At 35.3% G+C, this 27,575-nt stretch overlaps 2 protein-coding genes across 3 annotated transcripts; both read left to right on the top strand.

Annotated features, from left to right (window-relative positions):
* Positions 1-18,226, top strand: Polr1A (RNA polymerase I subunit RpI1). Its single transcript, XM_080170441.1, has 25 exons — positions 1-294; positions 760-975; positions 1,630-2,662; positions 3,692-3,797; positions 4,431-4,566; positions 4,904-5,080; positions 5,552-5,649; positions 5,974-6,037; positions 6,351-6,528; positions 7,586-7,734; positions 8,015-8,132; positions 8,429-8,696; positions 9,126-9,236; positions 10,365-10,449; positions 11,293-11,430; positions 11,953-12,311; positions 12,663-12,786; positions 13,151-13,296; positions 14,078-14,145; positions 14,607-14,686; positions 15,214-15,324; positions 15,741-15,848; positions 16,127-16,240; positions 16,721-16,855; positions 17,276-18,226. The coding sequence occupies exons 1-25, from the start codon at positions 7-9 to the stop codon at positions 18,050-18,052; spliced, it is 5,187 nt and encodes a 1,728-aa protein (XP_080026567.1). The 5' UTR covers positions 1-6; the 3' UTR covers positions 18,053-18,226.
* On the top strand, positions 18,216-27,353 carry MCU (mitochondrial calcium uniporter). 2 transcript variants are annotated; one of them, XM_080170442.1, is made up of 12 exons: positions 18,216-18,303; positions 19,275-19,432; positions 19,721-19,831; positions 20,138-20,208; positions 20,792-20,977; positions 21,453-21,626; positions 22,018-22,140; positions 22,601-22,745; positions 24,610-24,692; positions 26,176-26,307; positions 26,593-26,638; positions 27,239-27,353. In XM_080170442.1, exons 2-11 carry the CDS (start codon positions 19,276-19,278, stop codon positions 26,620-26,622), a joined length of 1,212 nt encoding a protein of 403 aa, XP_080026568.1. In that variant the 5' UTR covers positions 18,216-18,303; position 19,275; the 3' UTR covers positions 26,623-26,638; positions 27,239-27,353. The 2 variants fall into 2 exon arrangements, with proteins under 2 accessions (XP_080026568.1, XP_080026569.1); XM_080170443.1 differs by lacking the exon at positions 26,593-26,638.
* The last annotated feature ends 222 nt before the right edge of the window (positions 27,354-27,575 follow it).

Genomic DNA, 27,575 nt, shown 5'->3' on the forward strand with positions numbered 1-27,575 from the left:
GACCCAATGGGGGAGTTGGGAAACAAAATGGGTGATCTGGGCAACAAATCGAAAGAGATTGGCGGTGGCTCTGTGAGAAGAGTAAAAGCTGCTAACAAGCATGCATCCGGTAACAACCGTGATCCCATTCACTTCGAGCCAAATAATATTAGTTTTGGTGTATATTCAAAAGAAGAAATTCTCAAATTGTCAACAGTAGAGATATTCAACCCGTCCACATTCAGCGCTCTGGGCCATCCTAATGAGAATGGTTTGCATGATCTTAGGATGGGGCCTTATGATCTATATGGACAGGTAAAACTATTTTCTTGAAAACAGAATATGTTGGCTACACGAATTTTCATCCAAGGCCGAATGTAAGGGGACATTTTATACTGGTATTCAAAGTTAAATAAACATCCATTCTCTTATTCGTTCAAACTTTTCAATTGATTATTTAAATCTAGACCAGGGGTAGTCTTATTTTTATGTCATAGCAGGGGATGTATTTTTTTTACAGTCAATTGTATTATCCCTTCTAACTCTAGTGTTAAAATGTCGGGATGCTTGTGTGTTTGTTTGCTCTATAATATTTCATTAAACATACGCTTAGGGTTTTTGTCTTTGACGTTGGAAGAAAATCTTAATAAACTACCAACCTAACTATAAAATAAAGTTAGCTTGATACCTATTAAAGGTTATAGCCTATAGGTAAACTAGTATTACGATATCTATACACATATCATATCCATTTATTCATAAAACTTATTTATTTTTTAGTATTGTGGAAGCTGTTTTCAAAACATCAACTATTGCAGTGGTCACATCGGTCATATTTGCCTTCCAGTGCCCTGTATCAACCCACTCTACATCCAAACAATCAGACATCTGCTGAAAATGTGCTGTATCCATTGTCACCGCTTCGTTGTAAAAGATCTTAATAAGATAATGTTCAAAGCTCAGATGCAGTTTATTGCTCTTGGTATGACCTCACAGGTATTGTTTTATAATTATCTTCACTGTTTTCTTATATTCAATGATGCTGGTCTGTAGAAGAGAATGAAAAAATACTAAACTGAAAACCGAACAGAAATTACATTATAAAATTTCATTAAGTCAGGGGTGTATATTCTGCACAAGATTCATTTTTTTCCCCTGTTGCAAATTTTTTTCCCCCCGCCTAGTTTTTTTTCCAGTAATGAATTGGAAAAATGGAAAAATATCTTCAGAACTCTATTTTATTCATATTATCTTACTCCCACATATTCTTTTAGTTCTTTTCACCAAGGGAGAAAAATGTTATCAGTTCTCTTAATTTTTTACACCCATCCCCCCCCCCCCCCAACCAAATACTTATTCCCCCCCCCCCTCACTTTAGCAGGGTCAACATAATATACACCCCTGCATTAAGTACTAAACAGTTTTGGTGTGACTCACAAAAACTCTTTCCAGCCTTTTAAAAACCAATTGGAATTTCTAAATACAAATGCTTTTTGTCATAAAGGTTTCGTGGTTTTCTTTGATTACTTGCACAGTCTCTCTTACTCTATTTTATGACTACTAAATATCAGTATAACTTCGTTTGTCCGTTTATATATCCATAATTTTTTCTACTTTAGTATCTTGTCATTCTTGTTTAATTTAATTTAGGCTGAAAATGTTGGAGATCTCGGAAAAGAAAACCCTGATCTTATTGAGAACTACGTACAAGAAGAGCAGGAGAAAAACAAAATTACTGTCAACAAAAAAGTTACTGAAACTGTACAAAGTCGCATGTTGTTTAGTATGAAAAAAAACTACACCGAACAGTTTTTGAAAATTTGTAAACCCAAATCTAAGTGCCCAAATTGCGGATCCTACTTTGATTCTGCCATTTATGAGAATGGTGGAATTATTTACAAAGGAGCAAAACGACGCGAAGATGACGATTTGGACGAAGAAACTTTGCTGGAACAAACCTTAAAGCAGCCAAAGAGACGGACAAATCAGACGAATGTGAGCAGATATGATCTCAATGCCGCGGTTCTACAGGATATATTCCGCAAGGTTTACAAGAATGACAAGGACATCCTCGACATTTTGTTTCCTTTTCTCAAAAATGGCAAAGATCTTGATCACCCAACAGATTTATTCTTTATTGAAGTTTTGTCCGTACCGCCGTCCAAATCTCGTCCACCGCAACGAACAGCTGGCGTGGTATCGATACATCCGCAGACCAAAACCATACACGCTGTCTTGGAAAAGGTTCTAGTATTGCGCCCACTATTGCGGTTGCTGAAGGGGGGTGAACTTGAAGATATGGACGCAGATACCCAAACAATGATTCAAAGCTTGAGGGGAGACACACATGCGTTGAAACTGGCCGAGCTATGGAAAGAATTGCAGAAAAGTGTAGACAGGGTGCTCGATTCGACAAGCCATCAAACAATGATGAATAAAGTTCCAGGTTGGGGACTGAAACAGCTGATTGAGCGGAAAGAGGGCATGTTTAGGATGTACATGATGGGCAAGAGAGTGAACCACGCGGCCAGAACTGTCATCACGCCGGACCCGTACATCAAAATTGACGAGATTGGTGTGCCGGAGGTGTTTGCCAAGGCGTTGAGCTACCCGGTACCTGTGACCCCGTATAATGCCAGAGAATTGAGAGAAATGGTCTTGAACGGGGCTGATAAATATCCAGGTAATATAAACCTAAAACAATATGACAGAATTTTTTTTTACATGGTTACAATATTTATAAGATTGCTTTAATTCGGCAAGAAAAGGCAAAAAAATTCGGCTTAAAACGGCGGTTTTCGGCAAAAGTGGCGGGTCTGCCTCAGTTCCTCATTGTACCCCCTTAAAGCAACTGCCATGCTAGATTCTATGTAAAGAGGACTATCCACGAACAAGAGCAAGTGATTCTAAGCATCTTCCAGCATTGACCAATAGTATTTTTTTTAGTAAATATTCTAGGTTTATGTTTAATATTTGCTTTATCGACTAAAAAGTTAGGTTTCACCATGGTTTTATATGAAAAAAACTTTGAAATGTTAAGCATTGTTTAATGCAATATCATCGAATGTTTTGATGAGTTAAAACTGTTGTTTAATAGCTTTGACACAAAAGAATATTATTGTGATAAAAAATGTATATTTAGAAAAAGGGTTGGTAACTTGTAAACAGTAACTTGAAAAAAAAACTTTGAAATGCAAAGCAATTTTTAAAGTAATATCATCAAATGCTTTGTTGAGTTCAAAGGACAAAATAAAACAACACTACAGAAAGGCATCAAATGTTGTAAATTGCAAAAGTACATTAAATAAACTGTTTACAAGTTACCAACCCTTTTTCTAAATATACATTTTTAATCAAAATAATATACTTTTGTGTCAAAGCTATTAAACAACAGTTTGAACTCGTCACAACATTGGATGATATTGCATTAAACAATGCTTAACATTTCAAAGTTTTTTTTTCATATAAAACCATGGTGAAACCTAACTTTTTGGTCGATAAAGCGAATATTAAACATAACCCTAGTATATTCACTAAAAAAATACTATAGGTCAATGCTGGAAGATGCTTAGAATCACTTGCTCTGGTTCGTGGATAGTCCCCTTTGTCGTCCCTTTGTTTGGTTAGTTCCTTTGACTTTTAATTTTGGTTTCTAAAAGCGCCCCCCCCCCCCCCTCTTTTAAATATGTATATTATATAAAATGTATATTAGGTGCCAATATGGTTGAGGATGAGTTAGGAAGAATTACGTTTCTAAGTTCGAGAGATGAAAGTCAGAGAACTATGATTGCTAATACTCTCCTCACTCCTACATACAAGTAAGAACTTTTTTATGTGTCCTGGGTCAATTTTCACCTTGTAGAAAACTACTACGTAAAGTAGTAAGGTTTCCTATGTCTGAACCTTAAGATCTCAATAACTACAGAACCCATGTAGTTCAATTCTCTTATTTAGGTAAGCTTCACATAGATTCTTTAATGGGTTTAATGCAATTCTATTAAGTCCTAGCAGGGTTTTAAGCTATTTTCTAGACCCTCTATGTTTCTTAGAATAAAGTGACCCTAGAGACTAGGGTCGAAACCGCTAGTAAATATATAGTAAGTCTAGATTCCTAATCCCACATTTGGGTCAAAATGATAAGAGTGTAGATCAATACAGCTTTATTATTTGTTAAAAAGTTACACAATTTCTTAAGTTTCGATATATTTAATCTGAAGTTCAAGTCAGGATTTTAATTGGGTAGGTAAATGAGAAGGGGACATAAAATAGACTAATATCATCTTAGGATCTATGTTTAGCTTTCCTTAAATAAGGTGAAGTAAATCAGTTCAATATTTATTCAATGTTCAGACAAAAAAATTTTCAATTTTCTACAATAGGATAGTTTTTCTGAAACTTTTCAAATCTAATCCCTTCACCTATGTTTTTTCTTGTAATTTATTTTTTTTAAGGAATAAGAAACTTGGACGACCAAAGATCGTTTACAGACAGATGAGGAACGGAGATGCTCTGTTACTCAACAGACAACCCTCTCTCCACAAGCCTAGTATTATGGCACACAAGGCCAGAGTTCTCAGAGGAGAAAAGGCAGGATATTTAGCAAGGTCTATAATGATGAAAAACTGTATTCTAACTTCCTGAGATAAGGTTTTTAGTGCACTCTCTCCCCTCGTTTAATCTAAAAAATTGAAGAATTAGGGGGGGGGGGGGTAGAAATGCGTTGCTCTGTCTCTAATACAAGTACTTAATATATAACCTGACCCTAAGTAATAAACAAACGAAAAAATATCCTACCTCCGTCCATCCTCTATTTTCAATTTGTTTTAGAAATAGGGTGATGACGGGCGGGGTGTTAGTGCTCGATAAGGAACTTTAAAGGGGAAATTGTCCAATAATAACCTTGATAAATAAGATATAACTAAAGGTTATGCGTCTGCACTACTCCAACTGTAAGTCATACAACGCAGATTTTGACGGTGACGAAATGAACATCCACCTGCCCCAGTCAGAGAGGTGCAGGTCTGAGGCCTACAACATCTGCTTGTCCTCCCGCCAGTACCTGGGTCCCAAGGATGGTGAACCCCTGCAGGGTCTTATCCAGGTATGTGGAGTTGCATTGACCTAACTAGTATCACAATGACAAAATATTTGAAAGGGATCTCTTATTTTAGCAAGTAATATATAAGGGGGGAGGGGGGGTAATGCAACCATCTCGTAAATGCACAAATGGCACTTAGAATCCTAATGACAGGCTGAAATTTGGAATAAATATTCCTTGGTAGGTCTATTTTCCTTAGATCGAATAAAAAGTTGGAAAAGTGACGGCTAACGAGTACGACTGCCGGCTCTAATTAACATTAATAATTCTTAGACTGGCGGTTTACCTCAAAGTACCTAGACGAACACAGATCCCCCCCCCCCCCTTTGTAGATTTTTTCTGGTGTTAATTCTAACCTTAGGTTAAGATAAGTTAATTATGGATATATGGTAGCCCCGCTAAAAATTAGCGGTGGTGGGGGATTATTGTGCTCGATAGGCACTTTGTGAGAAAGCTCCAATCCTTTGTTTCCAGGATCATGTTATTGCTGGTGTGAAGATGACTCTGCGAGGAAGATTCTTCACAAGAGCTGAATATCTACAACTTGTATTCCAGGCAATTCAATTTATGCCAGGAAAATAAATATTTGTCATCCTATAATATAAAGTTAAAATTTTTTTAGTTTGAAGTTTAATATTTCAATGACTACTGAGTTCTCCACTTTAGGAAAACTTTACATAGTTTCTAGGATGGTTTTAGGCTATTGTATTTCTTTGATTAAGCCTTAAGAACTTTATATGATTTCAGGCTTTATTTTCTCCCTTTACCCATCTGAGTACAGAGCCTCTAGATGTTAGATAGTATTAATAAGTTTCCAAGTTAGCGAAGTTACTCCATAGCTATGATTTTTTTCCAAATTGAAAATGTTCATGAAGATGAAAAATATTTATAAAACAAGGACGAATTAAAACTTTGCCACCATCTATTTTAAAACCACAAGTTCTCTGGTCAGGAAAACAGGTATTACTTTTTTAACTAGCGGCTTTGCACCTAGATGCCCTTAGGGGCACTTTAGTAGTGGGGGAGGTGACGTCGACCCAATATTATATATCAAATTTTAGTTTTTGAAAAAAAAGCAAAAGAATGGGGGATGGAGAAAATATTTTTCTTGGGAGGGCGGTTGGAGGTTCCTCCACCAAATAGTTTATATCTTCCCTGATTTTATAAGAAGCTTGACTGAAAAGGAGAACTATATCTATCTGTTTGCTAGTTCCTTCGGTAACGATAAACATCTTATTACTTTTATTCAGAATTATTTTATTCTATTGTACAGGTATTATCAACAATTATAATCAACATAATCCCCAAAAATATGGCACCTCCCAACTTCTTCGGCCAGGCCAAGATTCGCTCGAAACTGTGGCAGAACAGCCGACCCCGGCCCTGGAAGGCGGGTGGGAGTCCACAACGCGATGATATCAGTATGTCGGAATCTGATGTTGTCATAAGAGGTATAAACAAGTAATTTTTTTATGAATATTAAAAAGCAATGCATTTAAAGACAAACTTTACTCAAAACACGAGAGGTAGGGGTAATATTGTTTATCATCATGGAAATTTTAATCAATTCATTGATGTTGTCTTATCCCTTTAGATCCCTGAGATTAGATTACTTAGATGTGTAAGTAAATGCAATTGTCATCAATGTATTATATGTAGTTTCTATTCCCTACAGAATATCATTATCGAAGTTACATTCATACTTCATTTGCGATACTTTACTTGATCGTTTGTTATTAGAACTCTTACTTTTAGCCTATTCAAAGATCTTTAGAAATTATAGGGGCCAATTTTAATGTTTTAAATAAATCTTCTCTTTTTAAAAGTTTTGAAATAGAAAAAAATCCTGGATGGTGATTTTTTCTTGGGGTGATTTTTGGAGGGTGGAGATACCCTCCCCCAAAAAGGTTATTATCCTTCCCTGGACCTATAGGAACATTTATTACATGCTCAGGGGGGGGGGGGGGGGGGAATAAAAAATAAGTGGTTGGAGGGAAAAAATGTAAAAATTAAGAAAACTGAAAACATTTTTTCCATTTCCTTCCCCCCCCCCCCCTCCAAGGTAAAAAACTAACAAAATGTGGGGTAGGAGGGATAAAATAAATAAAATATATAGTTCTTTAAATATTTTTCCATTTTCCCCCTACTTGTTGAGAAAAAACTGGGGGGGGGGGGGGGGATATAAAGTTCTGTAGCCGGAGAAAAAAAATAAATCTTGTGCAGAATATACAATTCACCCCTGTTAAATGATTAAACAGTATTTAAACAATGGATGTAAAACAGTATGATATACGTGGATATTATGATGAGGGGAAAATTGTCGTTAATTTAATTTGAAATTTCCTATGTCATTTATTGGTCTGGTAGTTCATCCAGTAGGAGGAGAGTGGATGGGATTAAGTGAGGTAATAGGGAGATAGTTATTTTAGCCAGCTAAAGCGTTCATTTTTATAAGAGAACATGAAAATCTGGTGTAAGATCCAAGTAATAATTAATCCCTTTATTTAGATGGTATCCTATGTTCTGGAATCCTGGATAAGTCTCAGTACGGAGCCACAGCCTACTCCCTAACTCATTTACTCTTCGAGCTCTATGGAGAAAGCTCTATGTGCAGTTTCCTCTCTGGTATCTCACAAATGTTCACATTTTTCTTACAGGTGAATAGTTATTTTTCCACATCATATGATGGACACCTTTCCGTGGATATAGAAATGAAAAATTATGAGATTAAAACTTGTTTTGTTAGCTCCGAGTGGTGGGTTTTGGGCTATTTTTCTGCCTATCTTTAATTTGGATCCCTAGATTCTAGGGACGCAAATGCTAGTTCATAAATGAAATTAACTAAAAGAGGTGCTAAACCTGCACAAGGATAATGTTTAGTGTACCACAATACTCACTCGCACAAAAAATCCGTGAAAAATAATAAATTTTTTTTAGAGCATTGAAGGATTTACTCTTGGTGTAGATGACATTCTTGTCCAAGATGAAGCTAACATGAAAAGAAAAGAAGTTATGAGAAATACAGCTGAGGTTGGAGATAAATGTGCTACCAAAGGTATTTGATATATTATAATTTTAGTAGCGCAGCTCATACCTATACATCTGGTTTGTCCCAAGGATTAAATCTAAAAACAGCATGAAACTATCCCAGACCTATGTAGGTAATTATACTGTGTAGCTTCCGTTAAAAGGAGAACTTGATCAGTTCCGAATTCATTTAAACCACAATCTTCATACTGTACTTAATATTATTTTTTGTTTTAACACTTCTAACATAGCTTTGTAGATGGGCGGCCTATATTAAGCGTACCTTCTCTATTCGTGTAATTTTTATTACTCAATTTTCTTTAGGTGTTGGGGCAAAGAAGGAAGTGACAGAGGAGGAGTTACGAGCCATGATGGAGGAGGCGCACAGGGCTAGCCGACAAAACCCACGTGCCAGGATGGAGCTGGATGCTGGGTACAAGGAGTTTATGAATCCTGCCACCAACGACATCAACTCTATTTGTGTACCTGCCGGTCTTATCAAACCTTTCCCCCACAACAACCTGCAGCTGATGGTTAATTCCGGAGCTAAGGGTAGCACAGTCAACACAACACAGATTTCCTGCTTGCTTGGACAGGGGGGGTTCATTTTCATCACAATATTACATTAATTTTAGATTTTTTAAGCCATGAGAGAGATAGAGGGGACAATGGGCTGCATGTTTTATCACACTAGTTCATATAACGTTTAATAAATATAATAACGTTTTCACATTCGTTGGCTTAACAAACTTGGTGACCTTTAATGAATTTTGATTGGTATGTTCATTCAGTTGAGTATCCAAACTTTTCAACCACTTGTAATTGTAATCTTCAGAATTGGTAATTTTATGTATTAAACATTTAGGATGTACTTCAATTTAAGGCCCTCGTCTAATCCCTTTAGATCCCCACTAAACAAGATCCGTAAGAAATATTGAAAAAGTAAAGGAGTTAGTAGACTTCCGAATAACTTGTTGCTACCTATTATGTGTATCGTGGAAAATGAACTCAATGATTTGTAACAGATTGAGTTGGAAGGTAAAAGACCGCCAGTAATGATAAGTGGTAAGAGTCTGCCCTCATTCCCTGCCTACTGTACACAGCCCAGAGCCGGGGGTTATATTGATGGAAGGTTAGTGCATTCATAGCAGGGGAGGGAGGAGGGGGACATTGCACTTTAAATTACACTTTTTTTATGAAAAAAAGTTTATCTCAGATGATTGAAATTGTTTAATTTGTCGAGAAATAGCAAAAAAAAAAATCGGTTCCACCGCCGTTTCTTCACAGTTCCAAATTGTAGCTCTTCATACTCATAGCAACTGCCATGTCAAATCTAAGAGCTGTAACTCTTTAGTCTTAATTTACTTGAGTTCCTTTGACTTTTAGTTTTGGTTTCAAAAAGTGTCACTTCCGCCCCCTCCCTATATCGTCCATTGTCTTATCTCTGAAGACCCTTTACAATCAGGGTTTGCAGACAAAAAACCCACCCAAAAACCCACCCGGGTTTTTTGCCCTTTAACCCACCTTAAAAAACCCATGGGGTTTTGGGTTTTGGGGTTTTTATTAAAATAAAGTAAAATTGTTTCAAAAATAAGTTTATATTTCATTGTTTATATGTATAAAAAAAAATATGTTTTTCATTAACCCCTTGCATGTATTTAACAAAGGAATAGACTGCTGCTATCACTACTTGTGCTTGATTTTGCCATTGTCACGGGCTCAGGAAGAGATAGGTATACCAGCAAGAAAAGCACGTACAGTTTTAGGATCTTTAGATTTTTGCATTTTTTCTGTTTTTTCCTGTAAATAGCAGCCAACTTTTCATCTTTCTTATGTCCTAGCCTGTTTCTAAATATTAAAAGAATGGACCTAATTGGTTTCATGGCACAGTGGTTTTCTTTGTATTTTATGGTAGCTATTAATAGGTTATTTTAGGTTAGGTTAGTTAAGGGGTAATGATTGCCCCGCAGGGGTAGAAATAAGAGAAAAGCTACTGTGAAATCGCTGCGCCATAGAAAGAATCGTCTATTATATATTATATAATCATATATAATATATTATAAGCTTTTACAGTATAAAAAGTATAAAAACCCCAAAAAACAAAAACCCAAAGAAACCCCTAAAACCCGGGTAAAACCCCTATTTTCCACGACCCCGTGGTATTTTTAAAAAAAAACCCGGGTTTTGCACAGCCCTGTTTACAATGCTCAGCAAATGTTAGATATTAATCACATTGACTGATATTAATATTGTACAACAGGTTTATGACTGGAATCCAACCTCAAGAGTTTTTCTTCCATTGTATGGCTGGTAGAGAAGGTCTTATTGATACTGCTGTTAAAACCAGGAAAATTGATAATTTTATGATATATTGAATTTCTCTTGCAGTATTTACTTTATTCGGGCACTTTTTTGTCACATGCCTTATTTTAATGCCTGATTACTTCTTCCATCAATTCAAAGAAATTACCAACTGCTTACTCGTCATTCGAATGGCCCTAGGCACCTCTAAAACAGTAGTTACCTAGACCATAAGTTTTTGGGCTGTAAGTATTTCAAAATTAATATCCTAAGCTACGGGTTTGCATGTCTGTAGACAAAGTGGAGTTATTTGTTACTTTTAAAAAGGCGTAAGTTTTTTATTAAACTATTCTTGTTTTCCAAAAATTTTGAACCTTTTCTTAGTTGTACCTACTCATTTTTAGGCCGTATTTCTATATTTTCCTAAATCTTTTAAAGAACATATATTTTTCCTTTCTCGACCTGAGGTAAATTCTTAAAAAAACTTTTGCTTTACTAAAATCAGTTTGCCCCACTAAACTTTTAGTGAGGCAAAATTATCCCTTCTAAAATTTTAGTTTCCCCCACTGATTTTAGTGGGGCAAAAAATTTTGAAGAATCCACCTCTGTATTTTATGCATGGAATGTTAGTAGAAATGATTATTTACTGCCTTCTGTTTTCTCTTTTACTTTCAAATTCCTTCATTCATTGCCATTTATCTTCCAGAGCATAGGCCACGCACAATGGTTCTCCATTTTTCTTTGGATTTGGCCTTTGTAGAGGCATTACTGAAAGATGATATTTTCTTCCAGTTCCCCACTTTCAAATACTACTCCTTTTTTTGTCTCTTTGATCACTTTCGCATCTTTACTTTTAAAATACTAATCTTATCATATTGACAATCTGAAGTCGTTCTGGTTACCTTCAAAGATGTCTGGTGAAGCTGCTGGAAGGTCTGATGGTCCACCATGACTTCACTGTCCGCGACTCGGACGGGGCTGTTGTTCAGTTCCAGTACGGGGAGGATTCTATGGATATTTGCAAGGTGATTTTTAATGTTCTTTTGTTCACTATTGTGTTCTTATGTAAAGAATTGATGAAAACAAATGAGGTTGGGGATTGTATTTTCCAGTATGGCTGTGAATGAAACCGATTAATATCGATTAGAACCGGTTCTCAGACATATTCCAAAATCATGTATAGCATCGTATTACAGGCAATTTCCCACGAATAACATACAAATAAATAATACCAGTTCTAATCTTATATTTTTTTTATTTTAATATCCGTAGAAAGCTGTCGATAATACGATGGTATAGAGAACTATTAGTACCTCTAAGCTTCAGGGATCTCGAGGGATATTACAATGGACAAAAAAATTATTTACATTTCTTCCTAATGAATCCAAAAGTTATGTGTAGGAAAATTATTTAAAACATAATATTAGCTTCCTTTGGTAATTTTACTGCAAGTTATTAGTATCGCAGGATTTTTAGAAATTCTGTGATAAAAATACTTAAGTAATATTATTCTAGTTTTCAAGTAAAATTATTATTTCCATTTTCAGTCGCAATACATCAAACCCTCGAAGCTGGTTCACATCACCAACAACCTTGACGCCGTCTATCACAAGAAAAGCGTCCAGATAGCCAAGGAATGCGCCGACTTGAAAGCCGTCAAAACCGCGAAGAAGGAGGTCAAATCATACGATAAAAGCAAGATTCCAGGAAACCGAAGATTCAGTCCTTTTCTGGAATTTACACGCAGTGCAGAATTTTCTGGCTACAAAAGCAAGCAAATGGCTGGGAATACCGTTTCCAGATCGAAAAATTATTACAAGTTAGCCAAAGAGTATTTTAAGATGGAAAAAGATGCAAAGAGTGCGCTAGTTGAGAAATGTAAGAAGCCTGATCCAGTTGCCTCGAGGTATTGTATTTATTTGATTTAATTTTCTGGAATTTTCTGTTTATTTTTTATATCACTTGCGTCTCAGAGGTCTCTAGGAGAACTTGTTGGAAGGGGGAGAGGAGGCGGGTAAAAAAACCTCTACTTCCAATTTTCAAAATAAAAATTGTTGTTTTTATTTCTTTTTGGGTGATTCTTGGGAGGGTAAAAGTATCCTCTCTTAAATAGTTATAAACCTTTATACTATATAGGACCTAAAAAATGTTTCACCGTAAAAAAAGATTGATATCCGGTAAACTGACAGACGCAAGCAGACATCTTGATGTAACAGTTTTAATTGGATTAAATAAAAGTAAAAAAAAAATATTTTAGATATTTGCCCCCGATAAACTTTTCGTCTCTGACCGAGGTTTGTGATGAGATGATCAACAGTTATGCCAAGAAGAACAAGAATATGGTCGATGTAGACAAGTTTAAGGACACCATGTTCCTTAAGGTCAGTCATTTAAACCTTAAATCAATATAAACTTATGATTCAATTTACTTTATAATTCGACATGTCTGTCATTTAGCCACGGTAAACTTTAATATACCAGTGATGATCCATTTTATAATTTACCGTGTCTGTCAGTCTGTCGGTAATGCTCTGAAGAACATGAAACTTCTGTTGGGAAAACTTTTTTTTTTTGAAAACAAGTTTTTATTCTATAACTCAGTCTGTCCATTAGAATGTCTGTACTGGGCTAGAAGGCATACGAGTTAAAAAGATGAAGTGTGTTTTTTTTCACCTGCTATTCTATTACTGATAACCTGATAAATACTTAAAAAGGTCCAACTTATCAACCATTGTTGTTGTGCAGGTGCAGCAGGCCTCTGTGGATCCAGGTGAACCTGTTGGTGTGCTGGCCGCCCAGTCTGTTGGAGAACCCAGCACACAGATGACACTCAACACTTTCCATTTTGCTGGGCGTGGTGAAATGAACGTCACCCTTGGTATTCCCAGGCTTAGGAAAGGATTTAATACAATTAAGATGAATGTGGCATAGAAGAGTTTATTTTTTGTAAACCCTGCATAAAATGATTTCTGTAACTTTGTGGTATTATTTGAGGTCCAAATTAAACTTCCTCTGTTTTTACCAATTTTATGATATAGAATTTGTATTTAGACTTAATTTTGTTCCTCCAATATTGAAAGCGCTGTTCTTTATTTGTCTGATTTTCAGAATGACTGTTGGTCATGCTTTAAAAGGCAGAAACCTTATTAGGTATTAAAGGTATCATAAAGTTCTATAGAGTTTTTGCATATTATCTCTCTTTTCTTTGTTATGAGTTATGAAAACTTAATATCTGCTCTTTAACTCAATTTGTCCGTTGGTTTATTCCAAGATATTCTTCGCTACTTATAGATGTTTTCATGCTTTCTATTATAAGGAGAGCTGTATATTTATTATTGACTTTCAAATCTAGTATTCCGCCAGGGGTGTATACTTTCAAATTTGACCCGGCTGAGGGGGGGGGGGGGGGGAATAAAAATGTGTGGTTTGGGGGAAAAAATGTATAAATTAAGAGAACTGAAAGCATTTTTTCCATTTTTCTCACCTTTTTGGTGAAAAAAAAAATAAAAGAATATGTGGGAGGGGGGATAATATGAATAAAATAACGAGTTTTGCTGGAAACACCTAGGAGGGGAAAAAATAAAAAAATTGCAGCAGGGAAAAAAAAATCTTGTGCAGAATATACACCCCTGTATTTCGCCAGATAAACTTCTTTAATTAAATCCATGATTGTAGAGAGATTCTTATGGTTGCCTCTGAAAATATTGCTACCCCTAGTCTAACAGTTCCCTTCCTCCCGGGTAAGTTATGACATTAGATTACTCAAGGTTCAGACAGGCACAATAATCCCTCAATCAGGGGGGGGGGGATAAAGGGGTCGGGGTGATATCTTCCCCCAATTCCCCCCCTCCCTCCAAAAACTTTAATTCTTAATTTATTACCCATTTAGGCTTTATACCCCCCCCCCCCCCCCAAATAAAAAGACTTGGACGTTCTTGCCCTCAACGTATTATAGGCAGCTTTTGAAAGGTTTCAATAGATTTTTCAATAGGGCTGAGAACCGGTTCTAATCCAGCTCATATTAATGTTTTGATCCATTATACTGGAAAGAAATTTCTAGCAGATGAAAATGTTTGATCTTTAGCATTATCCCAAGAAAGTAAACCATTTTAAAAAATAAGGGGCGCAGCTACTTTCATTGGCGGGGAAGGGGAGGGCGAACGGTAATTTTATCTTCCACTGAACTATCCTTGTAATTTAGATGTAACAGAGCGCGAACGTGATAAGCTTAGAAAAATGTTCAACAGAATTGTTCTATCAGATCTATTAGAGGAAGTTGAGGTATGTCCTTATTCTTAACGCAGGGATCAAAATCCGTAATAATAACATGATGTTTGTCTGTCTGTTTGTGTGTAGCGAAGAATCTCGCAAACCGCTGAACCGGTAATAAATGTAAACCTTTTTGGTTAAGGAATATCCATAGCTATTTTGAGGGATATTACCTCACCTTACCAAGTGAAATTGTCTTCAGGAATAAATACACCCTTCCCCCCCCCCCCCACCCCTCATTTTTTCTTTTAGAATTTGGAATCGAAAGTTGAGGTTCTTTCCACTGACCTCTGTGGGAGCCTAGCCGCTTGGCTTTTATCAAAAGCATATTGACGACTATTTAAGTAGCTTCGTTATACTAATGAGTAAAGACACGGGTCCTTCTTTTTTGTACTCTTTTGACAAAAATATAGTTTTTCATTTGATGTTCAACTGACTAAAAACAAATAACGGTTTCTTATTTCTAAGGACCATTAAAACTGATTTTTATTCACTACAAAGCTTCGCTACTTTTGCATGTAATCATTTTTATTTGTTAGGTCCGAGAGAAAATTGTTCTGTCACCCAGAAGGGTTAGGACTGTAAATTTAAAGTTTAAGTTCCTACCCCACAAAGTGTACAAAGATGATTTCAACATTAAACCAGCACAGGTAAGAGCAATTTTTATTAAATCTACACATCTATTTATCCAGAGATCTTAAGGGACAAGGCAATGGACGATTAGTTGATATATATATACATTCCCCAATAGCAGTAACCAAAATTACTCCTTCTGTAGATCGAAGTTATTTTTATTAAAAGCGAAGCTTTTCTATAATTAGGGTCGGTCTGTCCGTGCGTCCGAGACTTACAGTTTTTTAGTTAATTTAGGCATATTAGAATTGTCCTATCGATTTCAAACTTTGCTTCACTTTGGTTATATCGCAAAACCATGTTTGAATTGCTAAATCACAGCCCCTGGCCTGTGTAGACATCAAACCTTAACAATTAGGAAATAACCCTTTGTGACGTTTATTTTATTATCCGTGGATTACTCTTTTAAACTTACCAAAATTATGTTTTGTAGGTGTTATCTTACATGGAAAGCAAATTTTTTGAAAAAGTGTTCATGCCTTTCCTGAAAGCAAAAGATGATACAAGTGCGAGAAGAATTATCAGTAAGAATGTTGATGAGGTAAGATTACAGGGGTGTATATTCTGCACAAGATTTATTATTATTTTCCATTAAAGCAAAAATATTTCATCCCTCCCCCCCCCCCCCCAGATTTTTTATCCAAGGAAGGGGGGAAAATCCAAAAATATTTTCACTCTTTATTTGATAGGTACATTTTTCCCTTCCTTATATTTTTCTTTTTTCCCCAGAGGAGGGGGAAAAAAGGTGGGGTAATTTTCAGATTTTAAAGGCCTCTACCGGCGTAGTCGCTAGTATTTTATATTTCATTGTTTGTAAAGGTAAAGAAACGTAAGACCGCTGCAGATAATTCTGATGACGATGGTGACACACGCGACGCTGAGATGATGGCTGAGCAGGCCATGGGAGAGTTTGGAGAGAGCGATGATGAAGAGGTTAATTCAATTTTTTTAATAGTAGTTTTAATAGATAATCCTGAAAATTCCATCTGCTCTTAAGAAACCCAGGGTGCGTTAAAAAAATATATCATACTCTATTTCTATTACATACATTTTTTCTCCAGCTGCATAAATTATTTCATCCCCCTCTCTTCCCCCCCCCCCCCCCCCCCGAGTTCGAACATGACGAGAGGAAAAAGAAGAAAGATCAATAATTTAGTTTTGATCCACCCCCCTCCACTAAACGCATTCGAGTTTTCTATTATAATTGTTTATATACAAATATACATATGCAGGGCGACCACTGCATACTATATATACTATTTATACTATATAGGATGAATTTGGATACTATATCATACTATATGGCAAAAATTTACTATATATTATATGGCTAAATGAAAACATTAGCCAAGCTACTATGAGCTGATGTTTTTGTCAGTTTCAGAAACCAAACTAATGTATGAATGTTTTTAGATTGACCGTGAAGGAGAGGGTACGGACATGGTGCGCGCAGTTGACCGGAAAGAGGCGCCTGAATATGAGGGTATGGACGAGGAGGATGAGCAGATTAAACAGCAGGCGGCGCAACTAGAGGAGGATGTTGATAATGTAAGTTTTTATATTCTTGTTCTGAAGGGATAAGATTATGGCCGATAAATTGATGTACATACACATTGACACAATAATGATGCACAAAATTACCACTTCAGTAGAAAACAATTAGTGCTTGGAATGTTCATAAATATTTTGGGGGAGGGTACCACCCTCCTAAGAGAAATCGTTCGAGAAAAAAATCCCCCCTCCCCCCAAAAAATCCACTTTTACAACTAATATTAAAAATAAGGGAGGGGACAGTCGATAACTCCCTCCCTCCACAAGAAATTATAACCCCACCACCTTAAAACTTCTTTTACCTAAATAAAGAATGATGGGTCGAATTCAACCCACCAATATCTTTTAGTGCCCCTAGAGCTTAGCTGCTAGTTTTTTTTGTATTATGTAATATTTCAAAGAATATTTTTATTTTAGCCTGAAAATGAAGATGACGAAGCTATAGGAGACATGAATTTCAACGAGAAGGAAGGAGAAGAGGTTGTAGAAGATCCAAATGTTGCCTTAATGTCTACTGGTACAGCCAGAGAAAGACGCAAACAATTCCTGCAACAATTTGGCGATGCAGAGTATGGCCAGATTGTTGATTATGCCTATGATGTGGATAGTAATCTATGGTGTCAAATTACTTTGAATCTAGACGTGAATGCCAAGAAGCCAGATTTTGTCAACATTATCAAAAAGTCGGCGGGAAAAGGTGTCATTTTCGAGGTTAAGGGGATCAAGAAGGCATTTATTGTTGAGAAGGACCGTCAGTTCAATCTACAAACTGACGGCATCAACTTTGAACGGATGTACAAGTACGGCAAAATGTTGGATTTGGACAGATTACGGGCCAACAGCATCCACGATATGGCCAGGTGGTATGGCATTGAGGCAGCCGGCAGGACCATTGTACAAGAAATTAAAAACGTGTTCGGTGTTTACGGCATTAATGTGGACTACCGACACTTGAGCTTAATTGCCGATTATATGACACTGGAGGGCTGTTACAGGCCGTTTAACCGTCTCGGCATTAGAAATAATCCATCGCCACTGCAGCAAATGTCATTTGAAACGGCGGTTCCGTTCCTTAAATCTGCCGTTACTAATAACAGTTACGATTTTCTGCAATCGCCGTCGGCGAGCATTGTAACGGGCAAACATGTCGGCCTCGGAACCGGTTCCGTCCATTTGCAGTATAGAATACAGTGAACATCCAATACAAAGTGGAATTGTGGAGAAAAAAAACCCAGAAATTTAAGAAAAGTAGGAGATGAGTGAAAATACAAGAAATATCATGTTATGTACATACATTGTTATTTATTAGTCATGCGGCTGTGATAAAAGTGTGCCTATTTTTTTACCAAATAATTTTTTTTTCAGAAAAAAAATGATTTGATAGGTTAGTCACTATCAAAGGATAGTCAACGTTTGTTATTTGCACCTCTACACAGCTTTTACAGGTTATTTTTTTGTGAACTTCTCAGGGATTTAATGGGATAAGACAATGGCTAATTAATTTTTGTATTTCCCCAATAATAATACACAAAATTATTCGTTCTTTACATTATCAGTGGTCATAAAGCTTGCACACTCTACTTCATGAACCAACCAATCAAAAAAAATTAAAAGACCACAAAGTTCTTAAACGAATGATAAGAAAACGCTATAATAAATTTTTGGGGACTAGAATAACAGGGGTGTATATTCTGCACAAGATTTATTTTTTTTCCCCTGCTACAAAATTTTTTATTTTTTATCCCCCCTAGATTTTTCTTAAAAAGTAGGGGGGGGAAATAGAAAAATATTTAAAGAACTCTATATTTTATTTATTTTATCCCTCCTACTACACATTTTTTTAGTTTTTTTAACCAAGGAGGGGGGCGAAATGAAAAAAATGTTTTCAGTTTTCTTAATTTTTACATTTTTTCCCCTCAAACCACTTATTTTTTATTTTTTTTTCCTCCCTGAGCCGGGGATCCCATGCAGAATATTCACCCCTGTAGAATAATAAACAGCGCAATGTACCTCCCATGCCTAGAATTTACTTTTTCTTTATTAACTTAGCAAGGATAGAGGCCAGTAGATGCCAGAAAGAAGTTTTTTCAAGACTAAAATTGAAGGGGGTGTATTTATTAATGAGTGGAAGAAACTGGGATTATGAATTTAAGAAAGATAGATATAACTACAAAGTTTTAATATAGTTTTGGCCATGGACCTAAAAGAATGAGAAAATGGCTAATTAATTTGTATATCCCGGATGATGATCCACAAAATTACCCCTTTTGTATATTATAATCAGTGGTTGCAACGTTTGGACACTCAACTTGATAAACCAGATAAACCAACCAATCAAAATTCATTAAAAGTCCTCAAAGTTGTTAAGTTAAAGAATAAGAAAACGATTTGCCAATGTCATTTATTTGTTATTTAGGATGACCTTCCTGGGCCTGCAGCGCGGTGTGTGGTGGATGGGTGCACAGTCCTGCGGGTCTGTCATGCCCCTGGCGGCCACACAACACCTTCACACAACCAATAATAATATGCTCACTACTATGCCACAACTGCACTCTACACATCAGTCGCACAGCACAGGGATGTTTATGTTTTAAAGGAATGGATTTATTATTACTTGGATATAGCACTACTTTTTCGTGTATTCTGAGAAAGACAAAGTAATGCTCGCAGCGGGCTAAAATAACGATACGCCCCCCCCCCCCTTCCCTCCATCCGCTCCCTTTACTTAATTCCCTACTGTATGAACGAACTGACCAATAAATGTGGTCCATGTTGGCGATCTAAATTATCGACCCCCTATCAATATATCCAATATTTATTACTAAACCTACTACAATTCAAACATAAATAACTTTATTGTACCAGATTATAATGAAAACAAGCCTTACAAATTGTACTCGGTACAGAAGCCGAAGTACAGCCCGTACTTTGGTGTACATGGACAGCAAGGGTACAAGCAATACTCCACCACAGGTAAATATTATTTTTTAAGATGGAAATTGAATTTGTTTTCTTTGTTTTCAGCTGCTATTACAAAAAAAACAGTTGAATTTTTCAGATAAATGTGCATCTAGTCTATTCATTATTTTAAGGTTTTGCATATTCTCCCTCTTTTCTAAGTAATAAAATTCGAAAATCTGCTTCTTAACTAACTTTGTCCATTAAACTAAGATTATTTTATTTTGATAATCTAATTATGAATTTCGCCATTCTTGTTTTTTTTCCATTTTATGATGATCTTTGTAATAAATAAAATCTAAGCAATAATCTTTTTAATAGGAGTAAAATCTGCATCAGCCGTCAACAAAGGGTTAATAGACGATGTCAAAGTTGTTAACGGTCTACCACAGGTATTTCTTATTTGCGGTTATTTCCTTTAAAGTGCCTAGTCGAGCATAGACCCCCGCATCCCATAATTTGAACTAAATTGGAGATAAGTGGGAGTTGTGTTTTTTTTCTTGTGTGAATTGTTACCTTAGTCTAGGTTAAGTTAGGTGAAGTGGTATTGGGTATATGGTAGCCCTGCAGAAATTAGGCATTTATAAAGTCCCCCCCCCCCCCTTGATTTTTGCTTCTAACTTTCAGGGAAAGCTTTCTTTATTTAGAAAAGTAGATAATGGACTATTTTTTTTTATACAATTGAACATAAGCTCTTACGAATTGAAACCATACAGATAAAAAAAACATTTATCGCTCCGAAATACAGACAGCTTTTTGCAGAAAGTTAAGAAAATAAGATTAATTTTATTCTATCATGCCTGGAAAATTATCTCCAATACCTACGATACATGATTTTTCAGTATAGCTTAGAAGCAGTTCTATTCTAATCCAGCGATAATTAACTGGATTCGAAGCCTTTCTGAAAAGTCTCTTATAGTATTTAAAAAATATTTATTACTTTATGTTCAGTATTTGTTTAAAAAAAAAATTTAGATAACAATTCCGCTGCCATCACGTAACGAGAAGTGTGTGTTCTCGTTGAAGCCCATCTCCCACAATGTCGGGGACTTTGTGGACATGCTCAAGTTTGAGGACAAGGGCATCGACAGTGTCTTCATCAAGAACATGGACGGCGTCAGGATTGCTTCTAAAACATCGATTCAGACTTTGTTTGAACAGGTATTAAATATTGTACACAGGGAGGGAGATGACATTGAACTGTTTATTACATTAGTCCCCAATGTTCTATGTTTTCTGATTCGTTGACTTGACAACTCTAGGGACTTTCATTGAATTTGATTGATTAGTTCATGAAGTTTAGTGTTCAAACGTTTCAACCAATAATTGTGTTCTAGAGAATTTTAATTGTATACGATTCATTCCTTTAAAACAAGCGGCAAAATTTTTCGACGATTTAATTTCCCGTAAGCTAACTTAGTCAGGGGTTTATAATCCGCACAAGATAAATTATTTTCCCGGATGCAAAAAACATTTCATCTTCCCCCACCCCCCTTCTGTAAGGGAGAAAATGAAACCTAATAAGGAGGGGAGAGATTGAGTAATCGATGCAAAGACCCACTTGAATATTTAATATCACAAACCTGATATGATCAAACTGATGAAATGCACTTTGTATACTCAAACTTTTATTTAGGACTTTTCCATCTATATGAACGACAACGTGTACCACGTCTCACCCCCCAAGCTGGAGTCTCTGAGCGGCGAGGAGTTGAAGAAAATTTCTGACGTCAAGTACTTGATCTCGCAGCTGTATGATGCCTTGAACATCCAGGATTTCCATGTGCAGAAAGAGGCACAGCTGGTTAAGGTACATTTTTTTTGTTGATCTGAAGGGATAACAATGGACGTTAATGTGTTTATCTTAAGTAGCGATGATTCTCTACAGTATTTTGTTCGTGTGTCCGTAACGCTATGGGGGAAATGCGTGTTTCTTGGGTGTTATTCAAGATAGACAGCTGAATTTTGTGCGTGAAGATTCTCTGTACTAATGAGCACAAGTTACTTTGTCTATCGGTCATGCTACCAAAGGCCTATGAATGTTTGATTTAATATTGTGATTTTCTACTTTAAATATATATGTTATGACCACACAACATTTGCTCTTTAGCTCCATTTTTCTGTATACCTGCACTGTATGATTTATTAGCTTTGCTACTTATGGATGATGTCATCCTTGTATTTACCCAAATTCTCCTCAGGAATTGGAGGAGTTGAAGAAAGAGCTGAAACCTCTGGAGGACCAGAAGGCTGAGCTGGAGGATTGGGCAGAGAAAAGAACAAGCTATATCAGCTGGGCTGGCCTTGGTCTTATGTCTGTTCAGGTAGATTTTGGTAATTTCCCTAAAAGTGCATATCGAGCACTGAACCCCATCACTCTAATTTTGGAAAGAAGTAGTTTTAGGCTTTTCTTCTATGTCTTAACCCAGTGGGGCTACTCAGTATGAAATATAACTTAAGTGAGGTAATTCAGGGAAATCAATATAAACCATTGTTTTTTTTTAAATACCTAAGAAGTGTATGATCGAATCGATAATAGTTATTTGTCACATCGAATTTCAGACAGCTTTCCGCGGATATTAAAATTAAAAATGATAAGACTTCAACCATCAATGTTTTAAAAATCTGGTATTTATTTTATGATTTTCATTTTATTCCTGAAAAATTGTCTAATACGATGCTATACATGATTTTTCAGCGAAGAACCGGTTGGGAAGCCATACTGCAAATATACATTTGTTTTTATTTCATAAATATTTTAGTAATAAAATAAAAATATGATAGTTTGGAGTGCTGGCCCGTTTGACTTGGTGGGAGTACAGCTGGGATATCATGGAGCCAGTCACGTACTTTGTGACCTATGGAACTGCTATGGCTGCGTATGCCTATTTTGTCCTCACCAAGACAGAGTATCTGTTCAACGATGCAGGTAATTTCGTGCATTTTTTGTGGATTTATTATTACTTGGATCTTACACCAGATTTTCATGTTCTCTAATAAAAAGAAACTTGTATCTGGATAGATTACTATCCCCTCATCCACCCTTTTTACCCATCCCCTGAACTGATCAATAAACAAGTTCCTTGTTAGTTGTTAGCAAGCTAAATTCAAATTTTTTCCTTTGTCATAAAATCCACGTATATTCTACATCAATTTGTATATTCTCCATACATAATATCTTAAACTAAGACTTGCAACGTAATTTGTACTTTATGTTTTTGAAAGTAATATTTTTGTTTAGCCAAGAGAACATGGCTACAAAGTTTCCATAATATTTTTGTTTAGCTAAGAAACCTTGCTAGAAAGTTTTTATAATATTTATGTTTAGCCAAGAGAACATGGCTACAAAGTTTCCATAATATTTATGTTAAGCCAAGAGAACATGGCTACAAAGTTTCCATAATATTTATGTTTAGCCAAGAGAACATGGCTACAAAGTTTCCATAATATTTATGTTTAGCCAAGAGAACATGGCTACAAAGTTTCCATAATATTTATGTTTAGCCAAGAGAACATGGCTACAAAGTTTTCATAATATTTATGCTTAGCCAAGAGAACATGGCTACAAAGTTTCCATAATATTTATGTTTAGCCAAGAGAACATGGCTACAAAGTTTCCATAATATTTATGTTTAGCCAAGAGAACATGGCTACAAAGTTTCCATAATATTTATGTTTAGCCAAGAGAACATGGCTACAAAGTTTCCATAATATTTATGTTTAGCCAAGAGAACATGGCTACAAAGTTTCCATAATATTTATGTTTAGCCAAGAGAACATGGCTACAAAGTTTCCATAATATTTATTAGTGATGGGAATCCGGATCCGGAATCCGAATCCGGAATCCGGAATCCGCCCAATTTTCGGCCAATTTTGGAATCCGAATCCGGATCCGGAATCCGTTTTTTATAGCGGATTCCGGATTCTAAATTGGTAGGCTAAAATTACCGTCTTTTTTCTTACAACTCCCTCTGTTTGAAGGCAAAGATAAAAAAAAATTTCTACAAAACAAATTTTAATAATTACTAATGTGATGTAAATGTTTTAGTTATGCTGGAAGTCAACACTTTAAACAAATCAAGGCTTCAACCAAGTAACATAGTGATAAATTAACGAAAAAAGCTATCCCTGTGACGGATGGCCTTTTAAAATACTGCTAGAATCCGGAATCCGAATCCGGAATCCGCCAAAAATAAGAATCCGGAATCCGCAAGAATCCGTCACTTTTTTTGACGGATTCCTTCAGAATCCGGAATCCGAATCCGCCCAAAAATTCGACGGATTCCCATCCCTAATATTTATGTTTAGCCAAGAGAACATGGCTACGAAGTTTCCATAATATTTTTTGTTTAGCCAAGAGAACATGGCTATGAAGTTTCCATAATGTTTATGTTTAGCCAAGAGAACATGGCTATGAAGTTTCCATAATGTTTATGTTTAGCCAAGAGAACATGGCTATGAAGTTTCCATAATGTTTATGTTTAGCCAAGAGAACATTGCTACAAAGTTTCTATAATATTTATGTTTAGCCAAGAGAACATGGCTACAAAGTTTTCATAATATTTATGCTTAGCCAAGAGAACATTGCTACAAAGTTTCCATAATATTTATGTTTAGCCATTAGAACATGGCTTCAAAGTTTCCATAATATTTATGTTTAGCCAAGAGAACATGGCTTTAAAGTTTCCATGATATTTTTGTTTAGCCAAAAGAACATGGCAACAAAGATTCCATAATATTTATGTTTAGCCAAGAGAACATGGCTTCAAAGTTTCCATAATATTTTTGTTTAGCCAAGAGAACCTGGCTACAAAGTTTCCATAAGAAGGCGGACAAGCACAGATGGAATGTGGAAAAATATAATAATCTTAAACAGGTATTAGTCAAATGCTTTTGTGATGTCAAACGTTGCTAAAATTCTAGGTTTTATACTTGGTAGTGTGGGGAAGGGTGATCTCTGGAACACGACAAAATGATAAAAAAAGGCATTGGTATTTTTAGATCTATAAGTTTAATTTTTATTTTTAAACCGTTTAAAAACCGTTAAATTTTTATTTGTCATCTTGTTTAATGCTAATTAAAAAAAATTTGCTTTGTGTGTAGTGAACAAGACTATTTTAAAGAGATAAATATACAGTGTGTTTTTTTATGAGAACTTTTTTGAAAGCAATTTTACCCCACTTAAAGTTATCAGAATTTAATGATTAATGGCTTATTTTCTTCGTTTTTTTATGCAATTAATAGAACAACAAAAAAAATATTTCAGTTTTTATTTAAAAAAACAGTAAAATCTAAAATTCAAAACTTAGGTGTCAACATCTAAAAATGGTTTTAACGCATTTTTCTTATGCTCAAATATTCATCCTTTTGCAAGAATGGCTGCAAAACACTTCAAAGTTTAGATATAGAGCTAAAAATTTATACAGATACTATTAGGGACATGTACTAGAACATATCAAAGTTTAAAGGTCATATCTTAACCAGGGAGGGAGGACTGGCCCCCAAAGTCAACTACAGAAAATCAAAGGGGGGGGGGGGGCGAAAGTGACACTTTTTGAAACCAAAACTAAAAGTCAACAAAGGAACTCAACTAAAAAAAGAGTTACAGGTCTGAGATTTTGCATGGCAGTTACTTTATAGGGGTACAATATGGAACTGTGAAGAAACGGCGGCGCAACCGCCGAAAACCGCCGTTTCCCGCCGAATTTTTTTTTTGCCTTTTCTCGGCGGTTTTCGGCGGTTGCGCCGCCGTTTCTTCACAGTTCCATATTGTACCCCTATAAAGCAACTGCCATGCAAAATCTCAGACCTGTAACTCTTTTTTTAGTTGAGTTCCTTTGACTCTTAGTTTTGGTTTCAAAAAGTGTCACTTTCGCCCCCCCCTCTTTTTTTCTTAGAAGATTTAGGCATAAGAAAATGTGCTAAAACCATTTTTAGATGATGACACCTAAGTTTTGAATTTTAGATTTTACTGTACTGTTTAAATGAAAACTTAAATATTTTTTTGGTGTTCTATTAATTGCATTAAAAAACGAAGAAAATAAGCCATTAATCATTAAATTCTGATAACTATAAGTGGGGTAAAATAGCTTTCAAAAAAGTTCTCATAAAAAAACACACTGTATAAATTATCTCGGTTTCATAAATACGTCATGAAAGTAAAAGCTTAAGGCTATAGGAAGCAATCTCCTTTTAATAGCATAACTTATTAATTACATTCATTGATAATATTGTATTTAGTCTGACGAACAATAATCAAAGTACTTTTCATTGTAAATCACACATACATAGAAAAAAAAACTGGAAAAATTAATAGTTTACCCAGTCAAGCCCTTTGTTTAACAATATTTTATTTCTAGGGTATAATCAGTGTAGAATCTGACCTACGAAGGCTAAGGACCCCTATCCAATCCCTGGGAGGTGCCAACAAGCACAAATATTTGCAAGAGGACGGCAAAACGGCGGGAATTTTCGGCATTAACAATCTTAAGGTAAGAAATCCGTCAAAACTATTAAAATAATAGCCTTGAAATTAGGGAGGGAGGGAACATTGGACTGTAAATTACACTGGTACCATAAGTTATAACCACGTTGACGCAAAAACCTTTGATCTGTGCTCTCCAAACTAGCAGTGTCCAAACTTTTTAACCAATAATTTAGATTAACAGATAGGATTATTTTGTTAATCATAGGGAATGTAAATAGGGAACCCTCTGTTAATGTTAATATGCATCCAAAAAAATGTTATCCTTATTTAAACAAGCGGTTTTTTTCAGGATTCTGCTATTAAATCAGAAAATTCTTAAAAATTTCCCTTAACAAGTAAATGCTGTTTTGTCTTGTTTCATTTTTAACTTTTTACTAACATTTGTTACAATTTTTTTATATTTTAATCATTTTACTAATATTCCTTTACTTACATCTTTCTAATTCATATATTTTCTTACATTGTTTTGTTTCATATTTAATTTTCAAACTAACCCTTTAAACAAAATGAAATATTATAGGTCTTGGTTGTTAATTTTTGTTTGTGCATGTAATTTAGATTTTTATGACTTTTTGAGAGGAAAACTTTCATTGCCAAAACATTTAAGTTTTAAAGAACTAATTTTTTTTTTTCATCTGAAACTACTAATGATATTTACTCTTTACCTATTAAAATGGTACATTTTTATAAGGTGTTAGTTTTTTGTGTCCTTTTAGTCATCATAATAAAAATATAAAATTAAAAGAAAGTAAAAATTAATTGAAGGGTTGTATTTTATTTGTCATGAATTTCTTTCTCATTATATTTACCTACTCATTTTATAATTAAGATTAAGGTTTAAACTAATTTTTAATCATTATCTTCATATTTACTTTACTCTACTTGTAATTTATCTATGGAGGGAATATTCTTTACAATTTTAACACTTAATTTAGGATGTGTTGAACAAGATGCAGTGACGCAAGCATTGAGCACCAACCACATGGAATTAATGCATAACTTACAATAGTTTCAACCCTCAACAAAATGCACCAACAATTTCAAAGAAAATCCACCAAGGTTTATTATATCACCAACGACATTTTGCTTGATAACATCGCTTAATAGAAATTGCCTCAATATGCTTGCTTAAAGCATTGCATTGGTTGAAAAATTGCCTAAATCCTTACTTTTCAGGCAAGCATTTATTAAAGAACAACAATTGTTCTTGCATTTTTGAGGATTTTTGTAAAGCTGATTTTTATTTTTAACATCAGCTTAGATTTTAAGATT

The sequence above is a fragment of the Acartia tonsa genome, chromosome 8 (genome assembly GCF_053477335.1).
Source record: "Acartia tonsa isolate MP-2025a chromosome 8, ASM5347733v1, whole genome shotgun sequence".
In the NCBI taxonomy this organism is placed as follows: domain Eukaryota; kingdom Metazoa; phylum Arthropoda; class Copepoda; order Calanoida; family Acartiidae; genus Acartia; species Acartia tonsa.